General features: G+C 43.8%; 1 protein-coding gene across 1 annotated transcript; it reads right to left on the reverse strand.

Annotated features, from left to right (window-relative positions):
• Window positions 1-16801: 16801 nt before the first annotated feature.
• On the reverse strand, window positions 16802-19080 carry LOC100282610 (nodulin protein). Its single transcript, NM_001155518.2, has 6 exons — window positions 18756-19080; window positions 18443-18505; window positions 17976-18342; window positions 17718-17879; window positions 17423-17574; window positions 16802-17315 (listed from the first exon to the last, which is right to left on the reverse strand). Exons 1-6 carry the CDS (start codon window positions 18944-18946, stop codon window positions 17099-17101), a joined length of 1152 nt encoding a protein of 383 aa, NP_001148990.1. The 5' UTR covers window positions 18947-19080; the 3' UTR covers window positions 16802-17098.
• Window positions 19081-20562: the final 1482 nt, after the last annotated feature.

A 20562-nucleotide genomic window follows, 5' to 3' on the forward strand; every position in this document is an offset into this window, starting at 1 on the left:
GGCACTATTTGTATGGACAGAAATGCGATGTTTACACAGACCACAAGAGTCTGAAGTACATATTCACTCAGTCAGAGTTGAACATGAGGCAACGAAGATGGTTAGAGTTGATCAAAGACTATGAGTTGGAGATTCATTACCATCCAGGCAAAGCAAACGTAGTGGCAGATGCTTTGAGCAGAAAGAGTGAAGTCAATCTAATGGCCGCTCGTCCGATGCCTTATGAGTTGGCCAAGGAGTTTGACAGGTTGAGTCTCGGATTTCTGAACAATTCGCGAGGAATCACAGTTGAGTTAGAACCTACCTTGGAGCGCAAAATCAAAGAAGCGCAGAAGAATGATGAGAAGATCAGTGAGATCCGGCGACTGATTCTAGAAGGCAAAGGCAAAGATTTTCGAGAAGATGCAGAAGGCGTGATATGGTTCAAAGACCGCTTGTGTGTTCCCAATGTCCAGTCCATTCGGGAGTTGATTCTTAAGGAAGCTCATGAGACAGCCTATTCGATTCACCCTGGCAGTGAGAAGATGTATCAGGATCTGAAGAAGAAATTCTGGTGGTACGGAATGAAGAGGGAAATCGCAGAGCATGTGGCTATGTGCGATAGTTGCCGAAGAATTAAGGCAGAGCACCAGAGACCTGCTGGATTGTTGCAACCGTTGCAGATCCCTCAGTGGAAATGGGATGAAATCGGTATGGATTTCATAGTCGGATTGCCTCGCACTCGAGCCGGCTACGATTCCATTTGGGTAGTAGTGGACCGTCTGACCAAGTCAGCCCACTTCATACCTGTCAAGACCAACTATAGCAGTGTCGTACTGGCAGAATTGTATATGTCTCGGATCGTTTGTCTTCATGGTGTGCCAAAGAAGATAGTGTCAGACAGAGGAACGCAATTCACCTCTCATTTCTGGCAGCAGTTGCATGAAGCTTTGGGCACGCATCTGAATTTCAGTTCAGCTTATCACCCGCAGACAGATGGCCAGACCAAAAGGACCAATCAAATTCTTGAAGACATGTTGAGAGCCTGTGCGTTGCAAGATCAGTCCGGATGGGACAAGAGATTGCCTTATGCAGAGTTTTCCTATAACAACAGTTACCAGGCCAGTTTGAAGATGTCACCATTTCAGGCGCTCTATGGAAGGAGTTGCAGAACTCCGTTGCAATGGGATCAGCCCGGAGAAAAGCAAGTGTTTGGGCCAGACATTTTGCTTGAAGCCGAAGAGAACATCAAGATGGTTCGAGAGAATATGAAGATAGCGCAATCGAGGCAGCGAAGCTATGCAGACACAAGAAGAAGAGAGCTGAGTTTCAAAGTCGGAGACTTTGTCTATCTGAAAGTGTCACCGATCAGAGGAGTCAGAAGATTCGGAGTGAAAGGCAAGCTAGCACCCCGCTACATTGGTCCGTATCAGATTCTTGCAAGACGTGGAGAAGTGGCCTATCAGCTCAGTTTGCCCGAGAATTTGTCTGCTGTGCATGATGTCTTTCATGTGTCTCAGTTGAGGAAGTGCTTGCGTGTGCCAGAAGAGCAGTTGCCAGTGGAAGGTCTTGAAGTCCAGGAGGACTTGACCTACGTTGAGAAGCCAGTGCAGATCCTTGAGGTTGCAGACAGGGTCACCCGAAGGAAGACCATCCGAATGTGCAAAGTCAGATGGAATCATCACTCTGAAGAAGAAGCAACCTGGGAGCGTGAAGATGATCTGATGGCTAAATACCCTGAGCTCTTTGCTAGCCAGCCCTGAATCTCGAGGGCGAGATTCTTTTAAGGGGGATAGGTTTGTAACGCCCTGAATTTGGGGGTAGAATTTTTTCTTCTTTTCTCTCACCAAATTCAGGCGTTACTCTTTTCTTTTCTCGTTCTCTCGCTAAACCTTGACCTTTTCCAAAGTTATAGCGGGACTTGATTTGGATTTCCCGTGTTATGAAAAACCCTAAATTACTTTGTGTGGTTTGATGATCCATGCCGAACTATGCATTCTTTGATTTGCTTAGAGATGTAAGTGCATTCATCTAGAAAGATCGGATTTCGAAAAGGAGAAAAACCTTTTCTTTCTTTTTCTTTTTCTTTTTCTTTCTCTCTCTTTTTTTTTCTCTCTCCCGCGCCGTGGGCCGCCCCGGCCGGCCTAGCCGCCCCCCCGCTCGCCCCCTTTGGGCCCATTGGCCCAGCCGCCCCCTCCCAATCCCCCCAAATCCCCCCAATCCCTCTCCCTCCCTCTCATTCTCTCTTCCCCACCCAAGCCGCCGCCCCCTGCCCTAGCCGCCGCCCCCTGCAGCTCGGCCGCCTCGCCGGTTCGGCCGCCCCGCCGCTCGGTCGCCCCGTCCCCGTCCCCGGTGAGCCTCCTCCCCCTCTCCTCCCTCCCCCATCTCCCCTCCTCTCCCCCCCACCCGGCTCGGCCGCCGCCGCCCCTGCGCGCCCTGCCCTGCCTCTGGCCGGCTCGGCCGCCCCTGCGCGCCAGCTCGGCCGCCCCCTGGCCGGCTCGGCCGCCCCCTGCCCCGCGCCCCCGCCGGTTCGGCCGCCCCTGCCCAGCCGCCCCTGCGCGCCGCTGGCTCGGCCGCCCCCGCCCCTGCCCCAGGCCGGTTCAACCGCCCCCTGGCCGGTTCAACCGCCCCCTTTTTTTTATTTTATTTTCTTTCATTACTGTTACTTATTTTATTTTAGGTAGGTTAATCATTGTTCATGTTATTGAAATAGGAAACTTAATTTAGAATTCCGTTACGCTAGTTAATTCATATAATCAATTGTTTATCCAGTTCAATGTTGATCAACTAAAAATGACTAGGTTTCCATTAGTGCATATAACTAAACTCTTTTGTTAGAATCAATTGTAACTAATCATTAGTGCATAAGCTTTAACCCCCCCCCCCCCCCGCGAGACCTTTTCCCGTTTCTTTCTAACCATAATGAATGCGATATCGAATGTCATACTTGATGCATATTCATTTTATTTGTTCCCTTGTATGATGTACTGTTTGTTTCCCAATTTGAATGGATGAATGTATGTATGCTTGCAATCGCATAGAGAACGATCCGGTCGAAGAGCCCGCAGGAGAAGCCCCTGAGCAGCAGTCGGTTGGTGGAGGCAAGTGTCCCTTGACCTATCTATGTCCTATTCATTATTTAATTCACCTCCCGCTTTACACATCTATGCCTAAGGATTGACTAGCTTTTGTTAACCATGTCCTTGTTCACCTATTTGGGTTGGATTATTACTGTTTAGCTTTATGCTATTGCTCAAACTCTAATCAATGAACATGATGAGATTATCTATGATACGCTGTTTTCCCTTCTCTTATTATGATGTTGTACTTGTGGTCATCAAGGGGGCTCGAGCGGTTTCTCGAGTGCCTCTCCGTAAGGACCTGTTCTATGGATGACCGCCCGGGAAAACAGTGCAACCATGAGGGTGGAATGGGATGCCCTTAGCTGAATAATTAGAGGATCCGGGGTGTAGTTCACTTAGCCGTCGTGCCGTCAATGGGGCTCAGTGTATGCGGCTCGCTCCGCCAAGTTTGGGTTCGCCCCTTGGGGAGGAGTGCGGTGCATTTAGGAAACCTAACGGGTGGCTACAGCCCCGGGGAATCTTTGTAAAGGCTACGTAGTGATGCCCTGCTAGGCCACCTAGGTAGTGGTCAATGGGGAGTAGCTCTCTCCGGGCAGAATGGGAATCACGGCTTGTGGGTAAAGTGCACAACCTCTGCAGAGTGTTTGAAAACTGATATATCAGCCGTGCTCACGGTTATGAGCGGCCAAGGGAGCTCCAGTGATTAGTGGTACTTGATCAGAGATGGTTGGTTTACAGGTGGTTATGAGATTGATGGTTCTTGGTATTGACTATGGTAATGGTAAGTGGTACTCTTTCCGTTTGGAAAGGAGTACGTTTGGGTTAATAACTTGGGGTAATGCTAAAACTTGGCTTTCCACTAGTAAGTAATGATCTGACCAACTAAAAGCAACTGCTTGACTTATCCCCACATAAAGCTAGTCCACTACAGCCAAACAGGATACTTGCTGAGTATGTTGATGTGTACTCACCCTTGCTCTACACACCAAACCCCCCCCATCCCCAGGTTGTCAGCATTGCAACCACTGCTCAGGCGAAGATGAAGCTGTGGAAGGAGACTTCCAGGAGTTCCAAGACTACGACGAGTTCTAGGTGTGGGTTAGCGGCAACCCCCAGTCGGCTGCCTGTGAAGGCCGCGGTTATCTACGTTTCTTTTCCGCACTTTGATTTATTGTAAGAACTATATGGACGTCTCAGACGTATGATGTAATCGACTATTTCCCTTATTAATACTATTTTGAGCACTGTGTGATGATGTCCATGTTATGTAACTGCTGTGTACGTGAATAACTGATCCTGGCACGTACATGGTTCGCATTCGGTTTGCCTTCTAAAACCGGGTGTGACAGAAGCTCTCATCATGCCAAAAATGTGATGACAACATCAAGACCCCTGGAGTTACTTCATATGGACCTCTTCGGACCCGTCGCCTATCTAAGCATAGGAGGAAGTAAGTATGGTCTTGTTATAGTTGATGATTTTTCCCGCTTTACTCGGGTATTCTTTTTGCAGGATAAATCTGAAACCCAAGGGACCCTCAAGAGCTTCCTAAGGAGAGCTCAAAACGAGTTTGAGCTCAAGGTGAAGAAGATAAGGAGCGACAATGGGTCTGAATTCAAGAACCTTCAAGTGGAGGAGTATCTTGAGGAAGAAGGAATCAAGCACGAGTTCTCCGCCCCCTACACACCACAGCAAAATGGTGTGGTAGAGAGGAAGAACAGGACGCTTATAGACATGGCGAGGACGATGCTTGGAGAGTTCATGTCACACCCGGATTTTAGGGGTCCAAAACCCGGGTGCGAACATAATCACCAGGTGTGCTGGGACCAAGTCTCACACATATGATGAATCATGGCACAGGATCGAATGTCACAACTTTACTATATAATAGAAGTTCTGTACAAAATAAACAATTACATTATAAGGAGACAACGGTCCAGCAACCCAAAGTTGACTGGGAGACGACGACAGTTGGGACTATGCTTCGTCGCCGAAGGTCTGGTAGGAAGAAACGGCTTCGGCTGAAGCTGTCCGCATGTGATGACCGAAGGTTCCTCTTCATGAAGCTTCGGAATTACAAACCGACATAAAAGTAGAATGACCTTTTAGTCCATAAATGTTTGAGTCGCTGTTGTAATCCCTTATGAGGGGCACAATTGTAATTCCTCACAGACTGTGTCCCGTGTCTATAAATAGTGAACGGCATTCCTTTACTGTTCACGCATTCCTGTAATAGCGATCGCGCCATTCGGGAATCAACCTTTTGCCAAGACAGAGGTATTACTGTATCCAATGCTTAAATATATTAAATAGATATAATATTAAAGTAATGTTGTTCGTTTATAATTTATTCACCTTTGACGCTTCATATTTTATATTACTTTATTCAATCTATTAGAATTCAATTACGAAGATTTAACCTTCGTAATCATATTGTCTTTAACCTTCGTCCAAAGTTCATTAATCCTTAAAGGAATAATGCTTCGTTGGACGAAGGGCATTAACATTTAACATTTTATGTTGCCTTGTTCTTGATTCATAGCATTTGAGAACAAGTCCCCAACATTGGCGCCCACCTCCGGTGAACTCACTTCCACTTTCCTGAGACAATGGCTTTGTTCAAGAACCAAGCTGGAGCTGCTTCGGCTCCGAAGCTGATTCTCCCGATAACAGGCGGTTCATGCTCAGAGCCGGCTAACAAGAAACAGAAGGAGGCACAGAGAAGAGTACATCATGTTGGAGTGCAGGGACCCTTCATCAAGTCAAGATGGTCCCACATTCCAATCACTTTCTCCCAAGAGGATCTTCAGCTCAAGGATTTTCCTCATAACGATGCTATGGTTATTTCTTGCGTTATCAAAGGGTTTCTGGTCCACAATGTCTTGGTTGATACAGGCAGTGCAGCTGATATTATATTTGCTAAGGCCTTCAGACAAATGCAAGAGCCAGAAGATAAGATTCATGATGCTACGCACCCTCTCTGTGGCTTCGGAGGAAGACAGATTGTAGCACTGGGCAAAATCACCATGCCAGTGACCTTCGGATTCATCAACAACACCAGAACTGAGCAAGTTGTGTTTGACATTGTTGACATGGAATACCCTTACAATGCAATTATTGGTCATGGCACCCTCAATGCTTTCGAAGCAATTCTTCATCCTGCTTACCTTTGCATGAAGATACCTTCGGATCAAGGACCCATTGCTATTCATGGAAGTCAGGAAGCTGCCAGAAGGGCCGAGGGAAACTGGACTGACTCAAAAGCAATCCATAATATAGATGGAGCTGAAGCTTGTGAACAGTACAAATTCAGAAGGGAGAAAGCAGCTTCGGCAGATCAGCCGAAGCCCATGCTCTTATGTGAGGACATAGCAAAGCAGAAGGTGCTGTTGGGCTCCCAATTATCCGAAGAACAGGAGAAAACCTTGATAAGGTTTTTGTTCAACAACAAAGATGTTTTTGCATGGTCAGCCAATGATCTTTGCGGAGTTAACAGGGATGTTATTGAACACTCGCTCAATGTTGACCCATCCTTTAGATCCAGAAAGCAGAGGCTTCGGAAAATGTCTGAAGACAAGGTCGAAGGAGCTCGGAACGAAGTCAAAAGACTCCTCAGTGCAGGAGTTATCAGAGAAGTAAAGTACCCAGAATGGCTAGCTAACACTGTTATGGTAAAAAAGGCCAATGGCAAATGGCGAATGTGTATCGACTTTATGGATCTCAACAAGGCCTGTCCGAAGGACACCGCAAGAATAACCAAGAAGCAGAGGCAAAGTAAAATGATATTTGAATGTAATACTTGAAGTAAATGAAAGTAGTACTTAAAGTAAGACACAAAGATAACTAGAATTAACTTGATAGTCAGTGGTATAAAAGAGTTATACCCAAGGACTATGAAAGAGAACTATGGAACTCCTGAGGCAAAGCTCATAATCAACTATAACTCCCAAGAACTACCTAATCTACTAAGATAAAGAGAGGAAGATCACTAGGGTGTATCTACACTCAAACTTTCTTCTGCTCTCCACAAGTGAGCTCCAAGGGGATACATGTGGCAAGGTTGATGAAGGAGTTAAGACAGTTGGAGGGGTACATGTGGCAAGGCCAGACGACCAAGTCATAGGTCGGGCGCCCTCCCTACTTCCTCCATCTACCATCAGATAGTCGGTTTGAGGTCAGTTTGACAATTGCTTTGTGTTTCTTTCATAAGAATTGGATGGATATTTGTGTTTTCTCATTAGCCCTTGGATGAGAACATGCCTTTGATTGATGATGTGTATTTCTTTTGGATTAAAGACGTGTCATCCATGTGGCTACACCTCTAAGTTGTGTTGAGTGCATCGTGGCAAATTAGCAGGACAAAGGAGGAGTATTTCTGGCTTTGTTGGGTGGTCGAGCGACCATAGGATGGTCGGCTAGCAATGGAGATGACTGGGTGACCATGGACTTGCTTGATCGACCATGGACTTCCATGGCTTGGCCACTTTCACCTCAAAACTTCTCCATTTTCACTCCTTTTGCTTGATTTCCTAAACTACATCCAAATACTCCAAATACAACTTGTGGAAGTCACTTGGTAGCAAAGTTATGAATTTATTCATAGAGTCTTTCTCATCCCATGGATAGTTGATGTATGAATTCATGAAATAACGTCTGTCAACAACTATACATCTATATGAGAAGTTGAGAGAGGATGAGGATGTGCCACACGTGGGAGCGTGCCTTCACCATCGATCTGTGGTTGTACTAACCCAACATGATGTGATGTGGGGTGTGGGTATGTTTTGCCACTCAAGATACTTGATGATAGGAGTTTCAAAAGTTTTTCCAATCAAGACATTAGATGATAGGAGTTTTAGAAGTTTTAGACCATTCCATGTTCCTCTACTCGATACCAGATGGTACACAAGTAGGTACCAAACCCATCACACACACCTTTCGCTAGATCACGTCCTAAGTAGTAGTGAATCGCTCACCAGAGTTCGCTTGGTCACTGCAAACACCCTTGTTGTTGTCTGAGCACTCTTGGACCACCCTTTGCCTTGATTTTGTACCCATTGAATTTGCTATGGCTGACAATGGTTCGACGGTGAGCTATGGCACCAGTCAAACCCTATAGTGCTTAGTCTAGCATCATCGTCGAGTTCATCATCACCGAGGATGAACATCACTATGCTCTAGCCACCCACACACCCTCAGTTCTAAACTACACCGCCTAGTAAGATCCAACGGCTAGAGATCCCCACATACCTGTCAGCATGCAGTGTGACTTTTGCATAAGTAACCCTCTATTTAGTAGAAAATAACCCACAGTCTGTCCTAGTTGTTTCCAGGGACTAGAAATATACTTCTTAGACCCTAAGCTTTATGAATAATTAGAAAATAACCCTGACTGCTTAAAACGAATTAAAATCAATAGCAAATTCATTTTTAACTCAATCAAATGATTTTGGTCTCAATTAAATTATATTCTTGAAAAATAATTCCAAAAATATTGTATGCCATGTTTTCATGTGTGTTGTATTGTTTCTTATTCTTACCCATGTTTGTTGTGTGAATGCGAGTAGACTGGGAGATTTGTAACTGCATCTAGGGGCCCACTTCTGAGGACCCCAAGAACCCTGAAGAAGGCAAGTATTCCATGATCCTATATCCTATTACATTAAATGTTAATTGTTGTTTTTGGCTAAGTATTGCTCCTAATAAGATTACCTTAGTATTGATTACATGTCCTTGTTAACACGGGGATTTGGGAAATCTTTTTAGTAGACAATTGCTAGTGCTCTACTATACCAAATGTAAAGTGGTTTCAATGTTTATGAAACAAGATTTATAGAAGTGCTTTTTAGCAACATGGAAAATGGGGAGTTGAGCATGGTTTAAGTATTGCTCAAGTGCCTCACCCTAAGGACCGGTTCGTTGAGCGACCACCTGAGAAATAGTACAACCACAAGGACTATATGAGCTCTAGTCTTGACCAAGTAGTTAGGGAAACCTGTGTGGGCTTTAGTCATGGTAGACGGGGACAAGAGAAGGTTCCTTGGCTGCACCTATGCATGGCTAGGTATTGTGGCTGATGCCCATGTATTGCTTAGTTTCATGGTAGGGGTGATAGTTATGGAAGATGGCTCCAAAATATTTTGGAATAGTACTAATATGCATACGATACCCTTCGTAAAGGTCTCGTAGTGAACCCTACCATACTTCCTTGGAAGAGGTGAAGGGCCTTGCAAACCCTCACAACTGGGTAACATGACTTTGTGAGTAAAGTTGTACAACCTCTATAGAGTGTAAAACTGATTTAATTGGCCATGCTCACAGTTAAGATTTGCCTTGGCCTCCTCACAGATTAGTGTTTACAAAGGCAAAAGGTCAGGGTGGATGCTCACGCTGGTTTAAAAAAGGGTTCAATGTTGGTCACTTGTTCTCAAATGTTGTGGATCAAGAACAATGCAACACAATTGTTAAGTATTAGGGACCTTCGTCTTCCGAAGCATTATCTCCTCATGGACATAATGACCATCAGACGAAGGTTATGAAGGACATGCCTTCATCATTTTATAGATAAACAAGAATGCAAAGAGACAAAAACAACAAGTGTATCCCATTGGCTCATTTGTATTTACATTCCATAGAACATGTATAAATATTAACAAGATTTATATTACAATGATACATTCGGCTTGCTCGAAGGCGTCGACGCGAGTGAGATTACAAATCAGCGTGAATAGTACGGTGCTACTGTTCATCTATTTATAGGCACGGCCGCACGGGACGCAACCCGGACAAAAGTACATTTATGTCCCTGATATTCACTTATGATCGTAATAGAAGTCGTTAAGGACTAAGTAGTCTTTTTCCCCTTCGGTCAACATCATCATCATGCTTCATCACCATTACAAGCCGAAGTTGTCAATCTGGCGATAGCTTCGGCGTTTATTCTTATCATCCTCGGATCATATCTTCATCTCATATGCCTTCATCATGAGGAAAAGACTTCCATCCTGAAGATGAAGCTTCCTATAATAGCTTATGCTAAAAACAAATGGTTAATTATATTTTTGAGGACCTTCGGAAGAGGAAGGCCCCCAACAGTTCACTATGAGATGTGGTAAATGGTTCGCTGTGATATGCAATGAATGATTATAGTTACTAGACGGTAACTATTGTTCACAAAGGATAAATGTTTTATTGAAAAGGGGATGAGTCTGCTTTTTATTATCAAATTAAAACCTTACCAACTAAAACCAACCACATAAGCTAGCCTACCATATAGCAGTCCACATATCCCAAAGTGGAACACTTGATGAGTGTGAAATTACTCACCCTTGCCTTTTCCACCCAATCACATGTACTTTTACTACTCAAAAGGAGAAGAAAAAGTGTCCTAGACATAGGAGTTCTAGGACTACGATGAGTTTTAGGCCCGTGATCAACCAGTCAGCTACAAGGATGTCTATTGGTGGATTTATTATAAACTTGATTATATAATAATACTATTATTCACTATTAATGAAGCATTATGTCTTTGATATAATCTGTCGTATGACAAGGTTATACACACGTCACATGTATAGTGAGCACTCACTTTTGTCCTTAAAAATGAGTGTGACAACGTCTTAGCACTTAAAGAAGTCTCTAGAAAACTCACTAGGTCCACTATCTGGTACCCATCCAGGATTTTTGTCCAAATTATTAGAAATAAACAAGCATGTGTACTTTTGTACTTAGCAACTATAACATAGGGTTATGAGGCTCAAAACATTATGACGCTGGTTTCTAATGATTTGCATTTTAATGAGTATGGGATCATGAAAGAGTCCATTCATAAGATAGAAGAAGCCTAGACAAAGACATACAAATAAACGAAGAAAAACATAACACTTAGAAGCACTGGAAGTGTCAGGAGAAGCACCTGATTGGAGTGTTACTGTATTGAAGAAGTGCTATTTAGATAGAGTACACCAGACACTCAAGTTTGCATCAGACATTGCACTAGATATGCCAGTTAGAGAGGTTTACATTGTGTTTAAGGAGATTGACAAGGCATTGGACGTGTCTAGTATGCCGCCAGATAGGGTACCCAAAGAGGTTGCATAGCAACTCGAGAAGAGCTATAATACACTAAATGTGTCTTGTATAACAACTCAAAGCACCAGATGCCCTTACTCAAATGGTTAATAATGGCTAGTTTCAAAGGCTAGCTAACATGGATGGTACCAACATATTCAATGATTGTACCGAAGTTGTCCAATGAGTATGTAAAATTTTTATCACTTTCAATGGCTAGTTTTGGATTTGGAGGCTATATATGTCACCCCAATCGACCATTTGAGATGTGTGGGAGCAAAGGAAGATATAAAGTGAGTTGAGACTCATACACAATAGCTCTGGACACCCAAGTGCCAATAGAATCACACCATGGTTAGTGTTGGTCTTTTATAAGGTGCTTAGGTTAGTTTGCTCAGATTACAGTCAAGTGATTAGAATTTAGAAGTAAGGCATTAAACACCTCTTTTCCCTTGATGCTTGCATGCGTCATTGTATTTGTTGTACTGGGAGGGCCTGTAAGTCTTGAAAGATCACATCATGAAGCGAACCTATCTTTTAGGACTCAAATATGATACAGATACTAGTCCTAGGAGGTTAGTATATATATTTATACATCAGATGTATCTGGATCTACTTAAATGAGACAAACTTATACAAGTGGTGATCAACTTTAAGAGTTGGTCCACAACATGTGATATATCATTAGAGTAGGACTTGAGTAGTCCAATAAACGTAGCGAAGCAAATCAATGGTCCAATTACCACATGCATGTTTGGGAAGCAAGCGTAACTCTTACACGATGAACGAACTACTTCTCTGAAAAACAACAATGTTGGGGACTTGTTCTCAAATGCTTCGGCTTAAGAACAAGGCAACACAAAAAAGGGGTTAAATGTTACTGCCCTTCATCCTTCGAAGCATTATTTCTCTTAGGATATAATGACTTTCGGACGAAGGTTACGAAGGACATACCTTCATAAGTATGATATATAAAAATAGAGAGGAAATCATACGAATTATGAAAGACAATATGAACAATTAAATATGTTGTTATTATTGAATCATTTCTATTTTATTACTATGAAGAAATAGAAATGATATCATATTACAAGTGTACCTTCGGCTTGAGGGAAGATAAAGAATACAAGCGTGACACAAAAGCAAATGCCAAGTCAGCGTGAACAGTACGGGAGTATTGTTCATCTATTTATAGGCACATGTCGCAGCCCATGTAAAATTACACCCAGGCCCTTTACACTTGCTAATGACTCTATAGTAATTCATCGGGGTCTAGATAGCCTTTTCCCCTTTAAGTCGGTTTCCTTTTTCCTGTCATCATGCCGAAGCTCCCTTGCGCACAGCTTCGGCTCTGTTCCATCCTTCGTTTCCCTTGTGCTTCTTCACACTGTGATTTTGACCCAAGTCCAAAGGGTCCAAGTCTGAAGATACCTGCTTATGTATTATACTCCAGAAACATTGTTAAATCACGTTTTTGAGGACCTTCGGAAGCCAAAGGCCCCCAACAAACAATAAGCAATGGCGAGTACTTATGTCTCAGTAGCCTACCTGTTGGGGACTTGTTCCCTTTACCCACAGAATGGGGATTCAAGAATATATGCATTGAGTTAGTGGAGCTCAAAGTATTTAGCAAAAAACCACTTTTTATGCAGGGCCATTTTGTAAAACATTTTATCTTTTCCAAAGCGCATTCTCTCCCAAGGGAGTACAAAGTTTTCCATTTTCAAACCAAATCATCTAGACTAAACCATCCAGGAATCTCAGTAGTTTCCCACCGCTTTTCATTTTCAAAACCAAAAGCAGCTTCTGGATCCACTATAGCGCATGGCTCAACCATTGAACCCTTCAAAAACCATTTTCAAAATATTTTTAAAAACAAAATACTAATTGTTAGAACCAAACCATAACTCATCCATACTAGTGGATATGGATTATTCGGACTTGTTTCTACAATCACACTGCCATAAAACCCGATTACTAAAACTTCATCCTTCCCTGCATGGCTTTACCTTGGCGGTTATACCAAGAGGGATAAGACCACCCTCTCGCCCAAACTAGGATGATAATGTTCCCCTTATTTTTCCTCTTGATACTCCCTAGCCACTGATAACTCGAGTGACTAGCCATACAATCTTGAGTGGTTGTACTTTTAAGAGTTTAGGTAAGAAATAATGATGAATTAGTTCTAATGTGAGACAGAACAATACTCCACCTTGCTCACACCCATCCTGGCTAAGCCAACTTTTTTGGCCCACCCACGACCGGAGTGTCCCAACCATCCCGATCATGGTAGTGATAGTGATAACCATTCACTTCATTTTTTAAAATCAAGTTTCTTTTGCAAAACCCACACCTTTTCTCCAATCACTTTGTAAAACAAATAATAAAGAGTTTAGGGATGTTTCACAACAATTTTCCAAGGTTGGGAGGCCATATCATTATGTATCTTAGCAGCAAAATAATATAATGCGTATGTAAAACAAGCTAAGGGATTGTGTTTAAAAAATAGGAAATTTATGCACTAAAGGAATTTAGTGAGCTTTTCGTTGCTTTAACCGATGAAAGGGTGAGAGCTCGCAGAACTGGCTTCTGACTTAACCGTCTGGCATAGACTTATAGAACTGGCATTCACGGAATAGCACCAACGCACCGATAATTATGCGGCACTAACAGACAAACACACAAACCAGCGAGTATATCAACAAATAATCATTATAGTAGTCAAGAATAGTGATGGATGTACACATAGAGTTTCGAGTAGAGTTTGTGTTGATGGGCTGGAGATGTTTACACAAAGGGCAAAGAGTATATCGAAGGTGAACCAACACTAGAAGTGTAGTTGATAGAGCAGAGTAATTGGGTGTGTTGAAGTTTGGATCAGCTCAGAGTGTTAAGTTTGTGGGGAGGAAAAGGATAGCCCTTAGGGTGTATTTATAGATGGAGTGCAAATGACTTAGTATGATAGAGTTCATGGTCATGAGAATAGTGGTGACAGAATCATCTAAATTGGAGTTTAGATAGAGAATTATAGACGACACATGAGGCAAACATATTTTTTGAAGTTTTCTAGAATACCATGCTTAGGGGTATTCATGGTTGAGTAGAGGATAATTTGATAGGAATTTAGAAATAAGAACGACCAAAATTAGAGTTTGGATGGAGGTGTTTTGGATTTTATATCCATATGAATTAGAAAATAAAAGGAAGAAGGAATATTCCAAAATCTAAATATTTAGAAAATAAAAACACGAATATAATTTTGAGTGCTGGTGGAACAGAAAATATTTCTGTGTTATTCATGAGCAGTGGTTCATACTGGTGTCAACTATTCCTATCTATAGTGTCGAATGAGACACAAACACCTAGCGGGTCCTAGATACGTGGGACATTGTGATATGCTGGCCCGAGCAAATTGCAGTATCTTGGCTCAAGGTTTTAATAGGATTGATATAATACTCATAAAAATAAGGTTCACCTTTCTTTTTTGAAAGTCTGTTCTAAAAGAACATCTAAGTTAAATATGCTTAGCTTAGAGCAATTGTTTTCACTAGAAGAAAAATCACGGTGTTTAAATTTTGTATAACTGGGACATTGGTCTGACAAATTTTAGGAGGTGAGTTGTAAAGGAAAAATTCTAGAGACAACGACGAACGAACGACAAACGATCCATATACATGTGGTGTGGGGGGAGTGAGAGGAAGTGGGAGTGAGTGAGTTAGTAGCCATGTGATGGCTTTGGGTTGTCCATTGCCCCTTTATTTATAGGCACGATCGAGGAGTGAGGGCTAAGCGTGCAATTAGCAGCGATAATTGTAATTAGCATTTTAACACACATATAACTCATCATATATTTTTAACGATAACAAGAGAGTATGTATGCACACATAAGTGGTGCAAGGAAGATTATCCATAAAATATTTGTAGATATTTTAAAATAATTTTGAGGATGTGTCTAAGAGGAAAAATATCTAGAGAATTATTGGTGGAATATCTAAGAAGTACTTTTAGGATGGATTTGAGGAGAATCACCTGGGGGTAATTATAGAATATTTTGGGAAACTTTTAGAGAGAAATATAAACTACTAATTTTTCTTTGTTGAGATCAACTCGCGCACAAACAATTTAGAAACAAAATTTAAGAATTCATTTTGAATCTCGAACAAGTTCAAGAAATTTTCTGGGGGTGAATCTTCGGGGTGTTACTGCTGTAAAAAACACCAATTAAATGGATGAAACTTGAAGCTTCGTTTCTAGAAGCACTTGCTTTCGGTCCTGTTTGTTTTAGCTTTTTTTAGCTTGTGGCCACTAGAAACTGTTGCAGACCGTCAAATGCCTAGTTTTTTAGCCTGCTTCTATAAAAATCACTTTAGTTAAAATCGTTCAAAATCAATGTGAACACAGAATCGACCAAGTCATTGTAATAGTAGGAAACCGTCACTTTCTACCTCCTAAACCTTATAGACTATTTTATCTTCCTCCACATGTAATCTATGTGATACTAAGATTCTCTCCACAGCCAGATTATTTCCACAACTAGATTCTTAGAAAAACTATAAAAATGCCGAACCAAACATGGCCTCGTGTAGAATGACACCACCTTGGACCATGCTTTCAGCTTTTTGACTTTGTGCTTTTCCAAATGGGTAGAAATAGAGAGATGTTTTACAATTATTTGAAGAGAAATAGAGAGATGGAGTAGGCTTTATAATTGTTTCAACCAAACATGTTACATCTTTTCTATAGATCACTACAACTTTTCTGTAACTCATAGCTGAACCCAACGGGTCCTCATTCAAAATTTCATATCAGACTAAGACTTTTCAGTATACCCTAACATTTAATATATGAGCTTTAAAATTTATTTGATTTTAATTAAATAGAAATAGGCCAAGTACAATTGATTAAAATCTTTCAGAATCTTTAGCACACCCGAGACTTCAAACAATATGAGTTTAATTTTGGTACAATACACAAAAGTTTGTCTTAGGGTGCGTTTGGTTGGAGAGTCAACTGGAATGGAATGGCTCCATATTAGTTTCTGAGAATTGAGTCATTTCATTCTATGTTTGGCAAGCAGAACGGTTCCGCTCTATGTTTTTCTTTGGTTGAAGAGAGTTGAATAGAGCGAATCCGTTCCGTTCATTGGTTGGTTGGAGAACCATATTAGTGTGGAGAGGAGGAGAGGGAGAAGAGAGCGTCCACGTCCGCGAGAGCGCTTGCATCCGGTCGTTTTGATGGAGTGGGAACATAGACTCCAGAAGCCACTATGATCTCCTCCGTTGGAAACCAAACAACTAGAAAATAAGGATGGAGCCGCTCCATTCCCCTCGGCTCCTCACCCAGTGGGATTTGTCCTGAGCGAGAGGCAAACGCCAGCTGGTTGAAGCAGGCCGGATTGTTCGATCAGCGTCATCAGGCACTAAGGCATAAAGCCATGTATTATGCGCGTAGCGGTGATCATCAGATCAGATGGCGGCAGCAAAGCTGGTGGAGTTTGTACGCAGCAGATTCGAAAGGACGGTAGGCGGCGGCAGCGCCCGGGGCCGCTTTGGATGTGCGATCGGATCCTGGATCCTGGATGGAACGGGGCGGCCGCCTGCTAGTGATCAACATCAACTGGACAGCTGATCGCTGATGGGAATCAAATGCATGCAGACGATGCAAGTGTAGATCGACTCGAATAGTAGTAATTAATTCTCTTCTTTCCTTGCACAAACTAAACAAAGCTTAATTGTCGTAGTAGTATTAGACTATTGGTTGTGGTGGCACTGGCAGTGGCACACAGCAGAGCACACGCAAGTACGTTATCAAAAACTCGAGAGTGTTAAACGCAACGATGGGAGTATGGGACATCGGTATGCATGCATGATCATACACGGCCGGCGGCTTACAGTCACTGGCAATGCACTACTAGTAGTGTGCGGTGGTGTACGGTCCGCATCATGCATGGAGCTCCGATCCGCGCGTCAGTGAACGCACTTGTTGGGCAAAGACGAAGGCGGTGTCGTCTCGACGACGGCCAGAGCTTGCTTGCCGTTGGACCAAGCAGGAGCCGACGAGGTCAGGGGCAGCTCGGCGACGGCCGCGGCGCCGGGCTTGCCGCCGTTGCTGCCGAGGTGGTCCTTGCTCTTGCCCCAGATGAGGCAGTAGAGCCCCACCACTATGATCGCCGCGCCAATCACGCTGGAACAGGAGGCAAGTGCTCGACAAGTCAGTCTATCGATCCATCAGTCTACTCGTAGCTGCTTGTGTGTGAGTAAACAAACTCGCATTAACAATAGGTTAATTACCTTCCCAGGGTGGTCTCCTCTTTCAGTATGGTGGAGCCAAGAACCGTGGTGATGATCATGCACAGGGGCTGGAACGCCGTCACGAACACCGGCCCGCGCGCCTGCGTCACGATCCCCTGCACGTAGAAGGCCACGCCGGAGCACACGATCCCCTGGAACGAACCGCCGCCGGATCAGCAGTTTAGTTTAGCTGCTACTAGCAGTAGCAGCTCGTGTGCATGGAGTCTATTGTCATTTTTGACGAAAGAAAAAGAATGGTGTACGGCGCGCGGCTCGTTAGGTAAGGATTGATTACGGAGTAGACGGCGGTGAAGAGGCGGGTGTCGAAGCCAATGACCCAGGCGCTCATGTCGCGGCGCTCCGCCACGAGCGCCACGCCGCCGGTCAGCACCGAGCCCAGGAAGCAGATCAGAGTCGTCAGCGTCAGCTCCGCAGGGTAGCTCTGCAGCGTGTTCGACTGCACGGAACGAACGAACATGTAATCACATTCATTCACACAGGGAAGGGATAGTGTTAGCGCCTGCTGCCTCTCCTTAATAATTACGGTACGTACCTGGAGGATGAAGAAGCCGGACCAGCACAGGCAGCTGCCGATGATCATGCAGATGCCGTTGAGCCAGGAGGCGCTGCTCTGGCTCTCCACCGCCGCCGCGGGGACGTGGTGGTGAAGACGACCCGCGGACCACGGGAACGGCACCACCGGGCCGTGGTAGAGGATCATCAGCACGGCGCCGGCGACGGTGCAGACCGTGCCGACCACCTTGGCCTGGCTGCGGAGGCTCCGGAGCCTCAGCCTCTCCATCCTCAGGGCGAGGGCCAGCAGGAACGTGATGGCGGGGAGGATGTTGACCAGCGCCGAGGCGAAGGTCGCGGACGTCAGCTTCGCGCCGAGGTAGTACATGTTCTGGTCGAGCACAGGCCTGATGAAACGGATTATATGCACGTTAGTGGAACAGCAGATTTTCCTTTGTACTGTTCACTACTGCAGCAAAAATAAAATAAAAATGAATACATGCATACTCGAGCACGGCGAGCCCCATGATCTTGAGGAAGATGAGCGGCGTCATCTTGGGCCTCACTCGCCTGCAATGAAATTGATGATAAGCCTGGTCACCATAGCAACGATGACTTCATTACGAGAAAAAGAACCAACAGCGATGCAACATATGCATGCATGATTTTCTGTTCTATACGTGCAGCAGCAGGATGCTTCTCAGGTGCGGCAGTTAAATCAGCCAGTGTTCAAGTGTTAATTAGCTAGGCCCTGTCATCAGCTAGGTTGATCGCTGATCTGCGGCGAGCCGGCGACATACAGGTAGTAGGACGTACGTACCTCTCGAAGAGGAGGGCGAAGGGGGCCATGACGACGGTGGCGACGAGGTTGCGGTAGACGACGAGGACGAAGTGGTTCATGCCGCGCTTGAGGGAGGCGACGGAGACGATGTACATCCCGGAGAACCCCACCTGCAGCAGCACCATCGCCAGGTATGGCTTCACGTCGTTCATCAGCTTCCCCACGCCCATGGCCGCGCGCTGATGTCGTACGTCCCCCGGCCCAGCTATAGCTAGCTAGCTAGCACGACCTGATGATGAAGGAGGCAGCAGTGCGTGGCCTAGCTAGAGCTAGCTAGCTCACTTGTGCTCCTCTACTCCACGGCGAGGAAGGCAGCTCGCTGTTCTGCCGGCTTTATAGCATGCGCGAGCAGCGCGCGGCGCACGTCAGGTCAACGTTGTCTCATGCATGCATGGCCCGAGCGCGCGACGTCACCGATGCAGGTTGCAGCGTAGAGCAGTAGCACACTACGCCACTACACAACTCCTCCAACTCCAACTCCAAGCCCATTTTCCGCGCAGCAGATCGGGTGCTCTCCACTCGCTCAAAAAATGAAAAAAAAAGATAATTACGTGTGTCGTCCCCATCGCAGACGAAAGTTCACGTCTCCATCACACAAGCATGATTACGTGCAACAACGCTCATATATACGTTGTAACGCTTCTCCGAATACCGGCATAGCTTGTCCGATTTTGACTCGGGATGGAAATAATGGATATACACTAGCCTTTTGGGATAGTATCAGTTCACTAGTTTTTTTTTTCTTAGATTGCGAATAAATTAAATAGAATATGGATTCTCTTATGCAAATTTGTAATTTTGTTTTTAGCATTAAGCTTGTAACGGTAACTCCAAGAAGAAGTCTCTTATTTAAGCCCTAAGTATCGTTTTGGACTTGATTTGATTTGGTTTAGGACCCTGAATATGTCATCATCTCCAATAATTGGGTCTTAAACATCTGTTTCTCAAATAATTTCAACTTCCCAGGCCACACGCACGTTGTATATCCTGTGCTTTTTCCCTTCGCGCGCCCAGTCCCTTTGGCATATTTAAGCAGGGTGTGGACCAAGCTGGCCGGTGGGTGTGGGACTCGCGCAACGTGGGAAAAAAATATAGGACTCAGGATGGTTAGGTACTATATTTATGACCCTATATATACTTCAAGCCCTAAACCGGTTTGATAAAATTTGACAAAATAGGACATCTGTTGAAGGCTGTTTTTCTCCCCTGAGCCTTATAATTTAAGATAGGACTTCGTTTGAGACCTTTTTTGGAGATGCTTAAAATGTTCATAAAAGATAACCTCAAAATTATCATATATTTTGTCAAATGATAGATATACAATTTGGATACATATTTTTTAAAATTTTTTAGGGAGCAAATAATACATAAAACGATTTATACAAAAATTTATTGTTATTAATAATAATGTGCTTGATAACATAGAAAAAATCATCATCATCAAATTTTATACATGTCTGCTTTAAAATATTAAATTTATCCTAATAGTCTGGATATTTTTTCTCCTTAATTTTGACAAGCTGAAACCAAAGGTAGCCCATCTATCTAGCAGAGGGTCCGCTTGGACAGCCGAAGTGCAGGGTGTTTTAGAGCAACTCTCTATTAGTGTCCCTATCAAACTCTCTAGCTAAATATGAATGCCTAGATAGAAAAATGATCATCTAAAACGGTTCATCTCGATATTAAGAGGCATATACTAATGGGAGCGATGTGTCAAGCCAACTTTAACTATTTAATTATGTTTGCATTCTATAACACCATTTTATTGATGTTATGAGGATAAGAT

Source organism: Zea mays, chromosome 6, assembly GCF_902167145.1.
Source record: "Zea mays cultivar B73 chromosome 6, Zm-B73-REFERENCE-NAM-5.0, whole genome shotgun sequence".
In the NCBI taxonomy this organism is placed as follows: Eukaryota; Viridiplantae; Streptophyta; class Magnoliopsida; order Poales; family Poaceae; genus Zea; species Zea mays.

Coding starts and splice junctions, on each gene's coding strand:
- LOC100282610 (NM_001155518.2), bottom strand. CDS start 18,946: ATGGGCGTGGGGAAGCTGATGAACGACGTGAAGCCATACCTGGCGATG. Junction 17,880..17,975: donor CCGGCTTCTTCATCCTCCAG/GTACGTACCGTA, acceptor CGTTCCGTGCAG/TCGAACACGCTGCAGAGCTA. Junction 17,575..17,717: donor TCTTCACCGCCGTCTACTCC/GTAATCAATCCT, acceptor GGTTCGTTCCAG/GGGATCGTGTGCTCCGGCGT.